The sequence below is a fragment of the Protomyctophum parallelum genome (genome assembly GCF_964188405.1).
Source record: "Protomyctophum parallelum genome assembly, chromosome: 4".
Taxonomy (NCBI): Eukaryota; Metazoa; Chordata; class Actinopteri; order Myctophiformes; family Myctophidae; genus Protomyctophum; species Protomyctophum parallelum.
Genome location: NC_139700.1, coordinates 29,980,709 through 29,994,956, shown reverse-complemented (window position 1 = coordinate 29,994,956; position 14,248 = coordinate 29,980,709). Strand labels below are relative to the sequence as shown.

The 14,248-nt window shown below is 43.5% G+C and overlaps 1 protein-coding gene across 2 annotated transcripts in view; it reads right to left on the bottom strand.

Moving 5' to 3' along the window:
- cntn1a (contactin 1a) overlaps positions 1–14,248 on the bottom strand; it is a 129,036-nt gene that overhangs the window by 43,520 nt on the left and 71,268 nt on the right. For both annotated transcript variants that reach the window (XM_083763727.1, XM_083763728.1), the window contains exon 4: positions 5,585–5,711. In XM_083763727.1, coding sequence (XP_083619853.1) covers positions 5,585–5,711 — 127 coding nt within the window. The remainder of the gene's footprint in view (positions 1–5,584; positions 5,712–14,248) is intronic.

Genomic DNA, 14,248 nt, shown 5'->3' with positions numbered 1-14,248 from the left:
ATATTATTATTTTCATTTTGGCTGGAGGAATCAATATCATGCCATTGATTCATGCTAACTACCTATAAACGAATTGATCCTGCTGTTCAAATAAATGATTTACCTGGCTATAAGGTGGATGCTTGCACATTCAGGGATCTCAATTATTTTTAGTAGGCCTTTATGAGGTATTTAGGAGGCTAATTGATAGTGGGTGCCCCCCCGCCCCACTGGCCCCAGTGCGGGAGCGCACTCGTCCATTTGTTTGCATTGCACAGTGCGCTATTTCCGAACGCGCCCATTGTGTCAGTGGGCGCTTCAGGCCTCAAGCACCCACGACTCGATGCCTATGCTTGGAGAAATAGGCGGCATGGGTTGCAGCAGAGCCATCTAATAGAAGAGTTACGATGAGCGGGCAGAAACCGAGCACTGTTCATGCAGCCTGAAAGGCGGACAAATGGAGTTTCGAATACATTGTTTTCAACGACGGCAGTGCAAATAAGAAGCCATTTAGGCATGTGTGCAACATGACATGTTTTAAAAGTATTATTCAGGACGACTAAAGTCTCTGTATTGTGTTTGTCATACGATTACTACAAACAATCTAAAATAAGGGATTTAAGAATACTAAAGCTGGGTTGTTGCCTGGGTCAGGCATTTCTGCCTACTTCCGCCCTTCTACCCATTTGTAGAAGAAGAGCCACGCCATTGAACTGGCCCCATGAAGTGAACTGAGTTTCGTAACTCCGTCTTACTCTATGGGTCTGTTTTACAGGTAAGTACTTATGGTGCGCCAGGGAAGTGTTTAACATTAAATTAAACGCACAGTCTGTCTTTAAAGACAGGAATTGGCTCATTGCTAACATTTCTGCTATGCTTAGCCCAGGAACAGAGGCGTGGTGTTTTTCCTATGCTCAGCCAGGAAAAGAGGTATGGCGTTCCACGCTGCTGACACTGCTGCTAAATGATTGATTTGAATTCTATCAGTGTTACGGCTTAGATGATACTACACCGTGACTGAAGCTAATTTGCCTTAAAGTCAACTTTAGCTATATCCATGTCATTTTAAAGCGATTCATAGCTGTTCTCATGCTGCTTCTGTCTCCATTTCCTGAGCGACAGCCCTTTATACTGATGAGATGAACCTTGGATGCTGGGAAGGTCCTCCCCGTGGGTTGCTGCATACAGTCTTCATCGCAGCTGCAGCCATTATCGGATAGGCTCACATTGGTGGTATACGTGGATCTGCTGCTACTGAAACCATGAGGCAGGTCATCAGTTAATCAATCCGCATCTTCACCTAGGCTGCTTTTGTTTCTATTAATTCTATATTCACATGCAGTCGCTCAGCCACCTAAGTAGTGTTTCGGTTGAAACATCTGTATCCTTGATATGTTGACATGGACGCAGCTCCTTCTACGGTCTTGGGGGAAGAGTATGAAGGGAGATGGGTTGCAGATAAATGGCTGAATTTAATTCTTGCCGGCAGATGCAAGTCTTCCGTGTTATTTGAGCTACCTTATAAGCAGCGGTAGCATGCTTTTGGTCGGATAAAAACCTGGAATTGGAAACAGATCAGTCATAATGAAGGAATCTGCATCACCCATCAATAAGGACGCTCCTCTGTTCCATCTATCGACACGTTACTCAGTGGTATAACTTGGACCCGTGTTATGGATTGTTTCATTCTAAGAGCTGTTCTAATTCCAGGTTTGTCAACGTAGAGATGCTTGTCTGTTTAATTTCATGTTCTAGCTCAGAGGCCATGCTGATGGTTTCGAAGCTGCCTGGTAACCTTAAATCAAACCATGGTTAATTATTCCTGCCTTCTCTTAATTGCAGCTGCAAGCTCATGAGGTTAAAGTATGTTGCAGGGTCCTATTCATTTTTCCAAGTTGCTTTCCGTGTATCCTATCCTAGTAGTGCTTTTAGTTAATTGTTTTAAATCTCAAGGCATTATAACTGGCGTTCAGCTTTACTCCAGAGCTTCAGTGAGTAATCTACTGGCATCCTATAATATATATATATATATATTATTTTTTATACTTTCTATGTGGTGAATCCTATGCATGATATTTCCACTTCTGACTTTGCTTGGATGCCCACCATAAAATCACTCAAAACAACTAATTTCATTAAGGTATATCTGTGACAGCAACTAACACTGGTCTTGCCCTTTCTCTTCCATGCCTCGTTTTCTGCCATGCTGTCCATCCGCAATGTCATGAGCCCCTATTCATGATGGATTCCGGGAAGCCATGGCCGGTCCTGCAAAAGCTGCTTCTTCTGTGTCAAAGCCGTGGGCCGCCTTCTAATCGCTACACGTCACTCTTTAGGATCGGCACAGCAGCACCGAAGTTCCAAATGCTACACTCTACAGCTTTGGGCTGGTGGTCTTCTGCAGCTGTTGGAAGCTATGCTCTGCTAAACTCGAATGCTTTTTCAGGCTCAGAACTAATGAGCTCTGAATTATGTTGGTTACATTGCTGCTGCTACATATATTCATTATTTTGCTCCTTATGCTGCAGGATATTATTAATACTCTTAAAACTGTTTTTCTGCATGATTTCTGTTTCTTAGGCCGGTGGTCTCTGCTGCTTACGAAAGCTATGTTAGACTAGTCTTGAAAGATATTTTACAGGCTCAAATACTAACTAGTCGCGAATAGTGTGTTATTTGCTACAGATTTTTCTCTTTTCTTACTTACTACAGAAGTACAATTATTCTAAAACTGTATTTTGCATATTACTGTGGCAGAACTTGCCGCATTGCAGCGTTGCCGCCGCATCATGATCATGCATGCGATCATGTTGCAAGCTAAAATTTGAAGCTCCAGGTGGTAGACTACTGGGTACTGATTTCAGATATTAATGATAATGATAGAATGTCCCTTTCGGTGATCCTGGTTGAGTTGGGGTTTTTTTTTGAGTTTGTGCAGTGGGTCATGTTGGTTTTGCAGCGCGCAGCGAACCAGGACACCGTTTAGGACTCCTGAATTTCAGGGATCAACAGGCGCTGTACTGTTGAACACATTGACCTAGTCATCACATAATGCTAGAACAGCCGCTGTACTGTCGAACACATTGACTAGTCATCACATAATGCTAGCATGACCTATGTCTGATCCATGTCCTATGACCCTTGTCGCTGCGCGGAATGGATATCGGTATGGTCTTCCTGTTACAGGAAACAACAGGTGCTCTGTTGTACACATGTATAGCTTAGGGTTGGTGATGATCTGCTTTTTGGGGGTTTCGGATGTTTTGCGCTGTTGGGGGATTCAGAGTCCCTATGGTTGGGACTGATGCGCTTGACCTGAGTACCTAAAAGCAGATCCAATACATCGCCAAACCATAATAAATATATTGCATTGATTATCTTATATTCAATAAATATATATTACATCCTCCTTGAGTTGTCTGACTGAAATGAGCATTTGCGCCTGTCGTAGACATGCGCAGAGCAAGTTCAGTCAGGGAACCTCAGTCAGCGCGCCGGCTGTTAATTGGGCCACCGCAGCATCACGCTCTCATCCACATGATTCACTCAGCCAATCACACACTCACCACATCTCATACCGGCTACTTGAACCAGAGGTTTGCATTCCTCTGCCTTCTTGCTTGCTTACACTGCTGCTGTATCAGCGTGCTGCTGTCATACAACCTGCGCTCAATTCTGCTGCTGCTGCTATACTGTATACTCGTGCTGCTGTATACAAGTGCGCTCCCACCTCCACCCCAGCTACCACCTGTCGTTTTGGATCTACTATTTAGGTACGGGGGATTCAGAGTCCCTATGGTTGGGACTGATGCGCTTGACCTGAGTACCTAAAAGCAGATCCAATACATCGCCAAACCATAATAAATATATTGCATTGATTATCTTATATTCAATAAATATATATTACATCCTCCTTGAGTTGTCTGACTGAACTGGTATACAGTAGTATATGGCTCTTGGGCAGAAACCACGTATCTCCAATACCTTATATATACTGTATTAGTTTGTTTTTTGTTGAGTTTTTTCATAAATGAATGCCCTATTTAATATTTCATCATGTGACAGTATCACATACAGTAGATATCTTCACAATTTATGAAAAACAGGGGAAAACGTTTAAAAACTCATGTCGGACCAACGCATCGGGAGCGATGGTGATTTCCACATGTCAGACCTTTGGTGTGTCGGATCTGCGTGTGCACCCCGACATAACCAATATTGGGTTGCCAGGATGAAAATCATCAGGTGGGGTTGGCAAAAGAGCCTTTTTCTGTGTGGTTCTCCCCATGTCCCCTAGGGTAGGTACCCTCACAAAAAACATGAAGTAATCAGTCCAGTCACCTGATGGAGGCGAAAGGAACTGGTTGGAATAACGCTGTCCTTCCACGTGCTGTCCATGTCCTACCAGGGAAACTCCCCCCGGCCAGGTGATAAGAAGCGACCTGCTCACTCCAAAAGTATATACCATAGTAGTATATATGTATCTATATATATATTATATATATATATATATATATATATATATATATATATATATATATATATATATATATATATATATATATACACACTGAATATCTTCACTGAAAATAACTGCCGACCTACAAGCTCACAAGGCTTCGCAAATGTTTTCCCCATGCACGATACGGACACTGGGCTAATATTGTTGCTCTCAACTGCAGCAGATTTGAGTATAATACGTCTGAAAACAGTGCTTGAGTATAGAAGCAATAAGTACAACAAGGTCCTTTTCAACATCTCATTCATGAGCTCAGAGGCGTATAGCTGACAGCATGGTAGATGAATGTATAGACAACACCAGCGACCATCCAAGCTAATTCCCTCTCCCTTGACACCCAAATCATGGGCTCTGTGACAGTCAAACCGATTTGGATGATGTGGTGGAGAGGCAGCATTTACATACATTTACATTTAAATTGAAATAGATCGTCGAGAAATTATTTTAATTTTAATTTTCAGCAGCGCTGAGTGAAATGAGATGGAGGCACGGTGGCGATATGTTGATGTGCTGACTGTTGCGGGCCATGCCAACATCATTGTTTACCGCCAGGCTTTGTTGGCGTGTCATATTTTGGTGTTTTAAGCTCTTGTTAGCGTGTTGGGGAAACTAACAAACACCTGCTGTGCTGTGGGTGAGTGATATGAGTTGTTGACAATTACAAAAACAATATAGCAAACTATTAAAACTATTAAGAATGTATGATCTCTCTGATCATGCATTGTAGGGACCATAACAACCATACAAAGACACTAGAATGCACATGCACGCACGCACACGCACACGCACACGCACACGCACACGCACACGCACACGCACACACACACACACACACACACACACTGTGGAGGGGACTAAGTGGGTGTCAGACCGGGTGGGAATGTAATTAGCAAAGGATGCAGACTTAACAGCAGTCAGTTTAAGGGTTATCGCTTCTCAGCCTTGCCGTACACATGCACAACACACAAACACTCACTCAATGGTCTGGAGTCTTGTGTTAAGACTCCAGACAGAGGGATGGTGAGAGACATCCAGTACTGTATACAGTAGCACAGAGACACTGAGGGTATGGGAAACATATGTTACTTGTATGTCGCAGGTGGGTTGGCTCTGGCTCGGCAGTTCATGGTGATCTTGGCCTCGGGCGACTCCTCGGGGTAGATGGTGTCCACCGGCTGCTCGTCGAACACCGGCCCGTAACCTGGGGCGTCATCTGCCGACAACAAGAACAAACGCGGTCGCGGGTAAACGACCGGCCAACAACCAGGGTGAGACTAGACAGGAGACAAAGTGCAATAATAATAATAATCTTCATTGTCCCGAAGGATATTCATCTTCACAGGTCTGTTCAACACCCACAAAAAACAACAAAAACAACACATAGGACAGAAAACATTACACCAAGACAATACAAAAACATGAGGTCCCCATCCCCACTGTATACAGAACCATCCTATCGGCGGGGCAGTTTGTTTAATGCCGCGATGGCTGAGGGGACAAAACTCCTACTGAAACTGAACTTTTTCCATGGAAAGTTTCTTTGTCCTGATGGCATGAGGTTGAAAAAGACCCTGGGAATTCTTTTTTGTATGATCTTTGACTGTGCTATACTGTTAACAATCTTGTTAATAAAGTATTCAATCAATCTACCGGTATCTGTGGCAGTAGGGCTATGTATGCGATAGACTACAAGGTCCTGCATGCTTTGTGTCCCGTCATTTAACACTATCAATCAATCAAGACATGAAATGGCAGCCTCTGTCTGCAATTCTGGGTTGATTGTTCAAAAACACTGATTTCAGCTGAACTGTTGGGCCTGATTCATAAAATAGCTGATCTACAAGCTAGAGTACAAGCTTGCAACGCTATAAAAAACTATGTATAAATCAGGCGTAAGGGTAGACACGGAATGATGCTGGCTAGACTCTGGCTAGACCATGCACCTGTAGGGTACGTTATCACAGTATCTTTGGATTTCATACACACATGCACACAATCACACATACACACACACACACACATAATAACACTAATAGTTTTTTAGGCTTGATTACTGCAATGCACTTTTTTCAGGACTGCCTAAGAAAACAACTGACAGATTACAACTTGTCAAAAATGCAGCAGCCAGAGTTTTAACTAGAACTAAGATGAGAGAACATATTACTCCAGTTTTGGCATCACTGCACTGGCTTCCGGTTGTTTTTAGGATTGATTTTAAAATTATTTTACTTGTCTATAAAGCTCTCAATGGTCTCGCACCTTCCTACCTACATGACTGCCTGCCTAAATATGTCCCAAACCGCCCGCTAAGGTCTTCCACTGCTGGCCTGCTCGCTTTGCCTAAAAAAATGGCAACAAAAAAATACGGGGAAGCAGCTTTTTGCTTCTACGGGCCGTCGGCATGGAACAAGCTCCCTCTGTACCTTCGTCAGGCAGCCTCTGTAGACATTTTTAAAGCTCAGCTCAAGACCCACTTTTACAACATTGCTTTTAATTGATCTTTTAGTTGTTTTTTTTTAGTTTTTGTTATTCATGTCCTCACTGTATTGCATTACTGTCGTTGCCTTGCTTTTCTTTTATTCTCCATTGTTCTGTAAAGCACTTTGAGCTGCATTTCATGTCATGAAAGGTGCTATACAAATAAAGTTTTATTATTATTATTAATAAGGCCATTGGATCTGCCATCGTCAGAAGCTATTAATGCAAATGATGCTAAATTGGAGGTGATACCTTTGCTCTGTGTAATCCGAAGCCCATTCCAAATGTTCACCTGTCAAAACTGACAAGACTGACAAGAAATGGGCGGAGAGAGATGGGGAATGATGACACGCAGCAAAGCATTAGCAGCCTAGGTGCCTGGACCGCTGCACTAGCCGCACGGGCCATACATCTCCTACATTGTTTTTTAAAGATTCGTTTTAGGCTTTTCTGCCTTTAATGATGGATACAAGTGAAGACTGGCATAGGAAAGAGTGAGAGAGAGACTGGGAGAGACAAAGGTTGTCATGAACGGGACTCGAACACACAACACGCTGTCAGACCAGAGCCTATGTGTGGCATGATGCACCTAGACCACTAGGCCAGCTGGTGCCCCTACATCTGCTACCTTTGATGTTTTCCTGTGACACTGACTGTAGTATGTATGATCAAACATATGGAGATAAGAGGTTTCTGCCCAACAGCAACGAACTTGACACACACAAACAACACATTCAATAAGCCCCAATTAGGCATTAGAACAACAGACAGATCATGAGCTGTGTCATGAATAAGACATACACATAATGAACACACAATGTACACACAATGCTAGGTCATGAATAATCAATGAGGTGAAATGTTCCTGAGCTCTGATTATTCTCCCAGATCAAGTGCGTGCGTGCGTGCGTGTGTGTGTGCGTGTGTGTGTGTGTGTGTGTGTGTGTGTGTGTGTGTGTGTGTGTGTGTGTGTGTGTGTGTGTGTGTGTGTGTGTGTGTGTGTGTGTGTGTGTGTGTGCGAGCGAGCGAGCGAGCGAGCGAGCGAGAGAGAGAGATAGAGAGTATGTGCAGGCATGAAAGTACTGTGCATGATTGTGTGCATGACAGTACTGTATTACTGTAGTACTAACCAGGCAAACTATATATGTACATACCCCCGCCTGGGAACCTTGGAAGTGTCCTTGAGCAAGACACAGAACCCTTGTTACTGCTCCTGATGAGCAGATTCAGTGCCTTACATGGATACCTCTGCCATCAGTGTGTGAATGTGTGAGAATGTAATGCATATTGGAATAGAGCAAAGATTGGAGAAATGGCGCTAATTTACCAGTTAGAGTATGTATTCACACCCGCAACCTTGACTGCAAAGATCTTGCTCTTCAAAGCAGCATTATTGTGCTCTTAAGACATTCATCCCAGTTAGGCATGCATTCACCAAAAGGCTGACATGTCACCTTGAAAACCCAGGAACAAAGTAGTCTATTCTTCCAATATCCTGCCAGCTGAGATCAGATATACGTACTCTTATTCACTCCCATTGAAAGAGCGATATATTGCTATAACAAAAAGACACTCTCTTATCTGAAACGCATTGACCCTGGTGGTAATGAAGATGTCCTGAGATGGAAGCCAACCTTCAGCAGTTAACCATGCGAGCGCTTGACACTAATGCAACTGCTTCCACTGAGATGGCATTGAGCCATCTCAGTGACACACTAACCAAGGGATAATGATTTCTGTCCAAAACCTGTATTTGGAGTCTGTTCAACCAAACCTCTGTGCTCTTTTTTGACAAAAAATGTTAATAAATAACAACTTTGGGGGTCCCCAGACCCCACTTTGACCCCCACTGCTCAACATCAACAGCCTTAACGAGGGCATACTCGTAATTATTTAAATTAATAAAATCGAAAGACCACAACGGGGACATATACATTGAAAGAAATCTCTCTCACGCTCTGGTCAAGTCAACCACGTGTGAACAACACTCGGCACTGATGTGAATCCCAGCAGGGCCTCATGCATTACTGCTGCCTGGGAGGAAATTAAACATGCACCTCATCCATGAAATGGGCCATTGAGGACCTCACATGAGGACGGCATGTTAAGTGAGAAACAAAACAGAGAGAGAGAGAGAGAGAGAGAGAGAGAGAAAGCAGTAGAGGCATATATAGGTTCTGTCAGTGATAGAAATGTATTCGTACAGAAAGGCACATTTCACAATCATTATTATTGGAATGTAATTAGTCATGCATTAAAGATACCGGATGATTTTTATTTATTTACTGTATATGCAACTTAACTTATATAATAATATTAATCATATATTGATGGGTGTTTTGTATTAATAATCTAAGTCAACAAAGTAACTATACCAACTAAAGTCAAATAATAATAGTTGTGAATTAAAAAGAACAATAAACCTCTGAAATGTACAGAACAGAACAGTAGTTAGGTAGAAGTACTATAAAGTATAAAGAACACTAAAGTAACTAAAGTACCTCAGTAAGTAACAGTAATTGAGTAAATGTCCTTAGTGTATTTTCCATCACTGCAAGTGGGAGAGAACACAGATATAAAATATTGACGAGGAGATTTGATGAGAGCTGAAGTGGATAAAGTTCAACTAAAAGCGCAATACGAATGCATTCCATTACACTCTTCAAGCGTCCTTCTTCAACTAAAATATTTAGTGTAAATTCTCCACAACATCAAAACACCCTCAATTTGCTACTTGGGGAGGTTCCTTTGTACAGTAGGTGATGGAGTGGAGGAGTCGGTGTTGTATTCAACTCTCATGGTCACGCAGTGTTTGTGAATGGAGGTTTGGTGAATGAGTCAGAAACAAGGACCCTCTAGGTAGGACGAGGGCGTCAACAGCAATGTCGAACATGTTAAGTGAAATATGAATGTGACACATGGAGCAGAGGGAGCGAGTTAGGATGTGTTAATGGCACAGTGCTTCTGCACAGTAAAATCCTCAGTGTTCTTTTGAATCTTGAGTGCAAAAAATTTACTCATAAAGGTCCATTTGGGTCAGTTTTTACACTCAGAGTTAAAATGGACCCTTGGGGGGGTGAAAATGGAGCCTGTGTGGGTCTTCTAATGAGAGATGTGACAGATGGCAAAAGTGAGTTTTAAAACGGGCCACAGAAGATAGAGCTACTGCCTGGAGATACAGACACCGCCCCCCTCTCTCTCTCTCTCTCTCTCTCTCTCTCTCTCTCTCTCTCTCACACACTCACACTCTCACTATCTGTCTATCTCGCCAGCAGTTATTCTACCCTCTGAAATTTCTTTCTCTCTGCCATCACCTCCCTTTCCCTGTCAATCTCTCTGCCTTTTCCTGCTTCATATCACGTTCCCTCAAATTCCCCCTCTCTCTCTCTCTCTCTCTCTCTCTCTCTCTCTCTCTCCCTCCCCCCTCCCCCCTGTCTCATCCCGATCGTAGTGGGATGATTTTTTTCTCTCTTCTTCATCCTCTACTGTTAAATCCTCCTCTCGTCCTCCTCCCCTTCATCTGCTCTCTTGTTCTCCTGCTCAGCTTCTGCTTCCGTGAGCATGCAGACTGTCTCTGTTCTCCCTCATGTGAGGGTGTCTGACTGTCACTTGCCTAAAATAACTACAAGGTTGTGACAAGGCGTTGCGTGTCTCCCCCTCAGCATCCATTGGGGGTGGACATTAACTAATCCAGTGACTCTTTACGGTAAGTTAGTAGCTTTATTCAAGTACTAATTTTTGTGGTGTTTTTTTTCTTCCATAAATTAATTTATTGTTTTTATACCGTCGATAAGCTCACAGTGTGTCTAGGCCAGGACAACAGGTTGAATGTGGTTAAGTCTGTATGACTGTGAGTCTGTTTAAACTATGAAAAGTAAAAGAAAAGAAGCTTGTGACTAAATACGAACTACACAAGTTCCTGAAAAGTAACCGTTAAACTTTTGTACATTCATGGCGACCATCTGACAGCGATGCTATAAAAGTTTTACCACCAGAAAAACAGCGAAGAGAAAAGAGAAAAACTTCAGTATTCCAGAATACATACACTCATCTCTTCCCGCTGTCAAGCTCACCCTGTACACTTTCTGTACACATACAGAGAATCCTGTTGTTTCCACTTCGCTTCCTTCCTTCCATCTCTCTGCTGTGTCGCCCCCACACACTGAAATAACGTTGAGCGGTGTTAAAACAGAGAGAACGGCTGGGGCGGTGGTTTGCTCTTTACCGCGGCTCGTGACGTCATGTTGTAGTTCGGTGGTCACCTCACCACCGAAAATCAAGACTATGAATGAGCCTTTACACTCCACTGTACTCCAGACTGTGATATAGTCCCGCGAGACTTGGGGACGGGAGTTCATGCTATAGGATGAGATCCAAGATGGCGGAATAAACAAACCTATGCTGATACACACGTCTTGTGTTTATTGATATAAATCTTTATAACCAACCAAAGGGTAAAATAATACAAAGAGTAACATCATAATAAAGACACAATCAATCAATTATTGATAAAGGTCAGACGTATACACCCTATATATACAATCATCCTGCCTGGTGACGACCAAGAAGACACTGTCTGTCGAGTGCATGCCTTTTGTCCGACGGGGCATAGGTCCGATCCATTGGTCCCATCGACTACCTACCCCAAACCCTCACCCTAACCATAACCGCCAGCACGGGGCAGCACACCTAAACCTAAACCCGAGTCGGACCAATGCTCCGTCGAACCAATGGTCCGTCGGACCAAAGCATGCCTCCCCTGTCTGTCAGTAATAATAATAATAATAAAGTACACAATACAGACGTATACACCCACAATCTGCACCCTGCCTGATGCAGAACCAACATCAATGTCAGTAGGCTAGCTCACTATACTGGAGTACTGTACGCACGCACGCATGGCGCACAGATACTCTCTCTCCCTCGCACGCACGCACGCCACTCTCTCTCCCACTTACTCTCTCTCCCTCGCACACACACACACACACACACACACACACACACACACACACACACACACACACACACACACAATCAGAGGCCCTGCTGGAGGTGTCCATGCAGAGACAGACTTCATTATCACACATCCTATTCAACAAAAAGCACTTCGGCCACTCATTTGAATATGAAATATCATATTCTGCTATTTTAGGAGCAGTCTGTCTTCCCCTGCCTATGATGAAACATCAATTATTCATCAAGGTATATTACTGTATGTAGGTGTAATTTTAGCCGTGTGACTATTGCTTGTTTTGCGATACCGTACAATCATCAAACAGCTCTCCATTTCCTGCAGGCTATTGCTTTCTGTTAGTTCATTGATTATTTCATACAGTAACGTGCTTTGATTGTACGGTATTTCATGCACATGCTCATGAACAATTTGAACCCTATTCTGGGCATGTGATGACAGGCAAACAGTAGACGACAATAGGAGATCCCCAGTCAATATAGTATATAATAGGGTTTAAGTGGTTAAATAGCAACATTTCAATGCCAATATTTTAACTCCAACAAACTTCCTCTAGACTTTGCTGCGTATTTGGGCATCCCCGCCTGCAAATCTGTTTAGCAAATTGTACTGTGTCTCTCTCCAAGTGGGACAACGAACATATCCATGCTGGAGGCAGCAGTCAGGCGCCATGTGGCGATGATTACCCCCAAAGTCCCAGAGCTACATCATGGCTGCTCCACAGACTTGCTACCAAGGAAACAAAGTTCCAAAACAGTGTCATTGCTGTGCTCCTAAACTCCTATTCTGCTACTGCACCACAAATTTTGAAAAGGTCTCTAAAAGAAGTGAAGAGGTTGCACAACAGCCAGAGGAATGACATTTGGCAATGATGATGCAAGCCTGACGCGGTGCTAACTCTGACTCCATCACAAACACTGTCAGCTCATGTTATATGCTCCAACATGACGGCTGTAATAGAGCAGACCCATTTAAATAGGATAGGCCAATTCTGAAAGCACCACTGCACTGCACAGACGAACAATGTCTGTTAATACTGAACGGCTGATGAAATCGCATCAGTCTTACAGTATTATGGGGAATGACATTGCTACGGGCTAAATGCTAAGCACTTGGCTAAAGAAGGGGAAGTCTGCATTGTGCTCCCAGCTACTGTATGAGGTTGACCACACATGATGCTGACCATGAAAGTGCATCATGATACAGCGGGTCATACGATCAGCAGAGAGGGTGATTGGCTGCCCTTTGCCCCCCCTTGAGGCACTGTTTAGGAGTAGAGCTTCGAGGGCCAGGAAGATCATGGCTGACCCTGCACACCCAGGCCACAGTCTTTTTGCCCCGCTTCCCTCAGGCAGGAGATTGCGTTCCCTAAAGACTAGAAAGGCCCGTCCTTCAAACAGCTTTTTCTCCACGGCTATCCGGCTCCTCAACACTGCAGGTGTCCCCCCCTGACCCCCCCCACTCAGAGTGGAATGGACTGACTTGTGCTCTGAACGGATCACTTGAACTCTCTGCACTTTATTTTATTCACTATTCTTTGCACTGTCTTGTCCTGTTTTGCACTTGTCCTGATGTTGTTGTAACTGCACCCTGGACCTAACAACTACAACGAAAGGTAAGAAAGCCTTCTAGCATGAAATTCTCCTTTAAGCCACAGTAGCATCTGTTCACAAATTAAATAAAGGCAGCAACACACACACTTGTAGCCTGCAGCCCTGCCATGCTTTTGTGTGACTCATTATGCAAACGTACTAGCCTTGGACAAGACTAGACTGACAGAGATTTTTGTAAGCAATTCTGACATTTGTATTATCTCTTCTTGGTCAAAGCCACTCCCCCATATCCACTGGATGCTGCATGTTTGATTTCTCCATACTAATTTAAAATATAAGTGTGCAAGCCACAGATGTTACCCATCAAATCGGGTAACATCTGAAACATTACTTACTTAATTAAGTAATTAATCCTGTCTGTGCCTGAATGTCACAGGATTCCTCGGGTAGTGGGGGCGTGTGTGTGTGTGTGTGTGTGTGTGTGTGTGTGTGTGTGTGTGTGTGTGTGTGTGTGTGTGTGTGTGTGTGTGTGTGTGTGTGTCTGTGTGTGGGAGGGGTAGGGCGAAAGAGAGAGAGAGAGAGATTTGCTTCTTCTAAAAATGCCAGACACTGGTTCCACTGGTTCTCATGGGGCCCCCAGATAAAGGACTGATAGTCTGAACTCCAAGAGTGTATGGAACCAAAAGGACCCAATTCAGGTCAGTTTGGTTGCATCTGTTCACACTAACTCAAGAGTTAAATAAACAG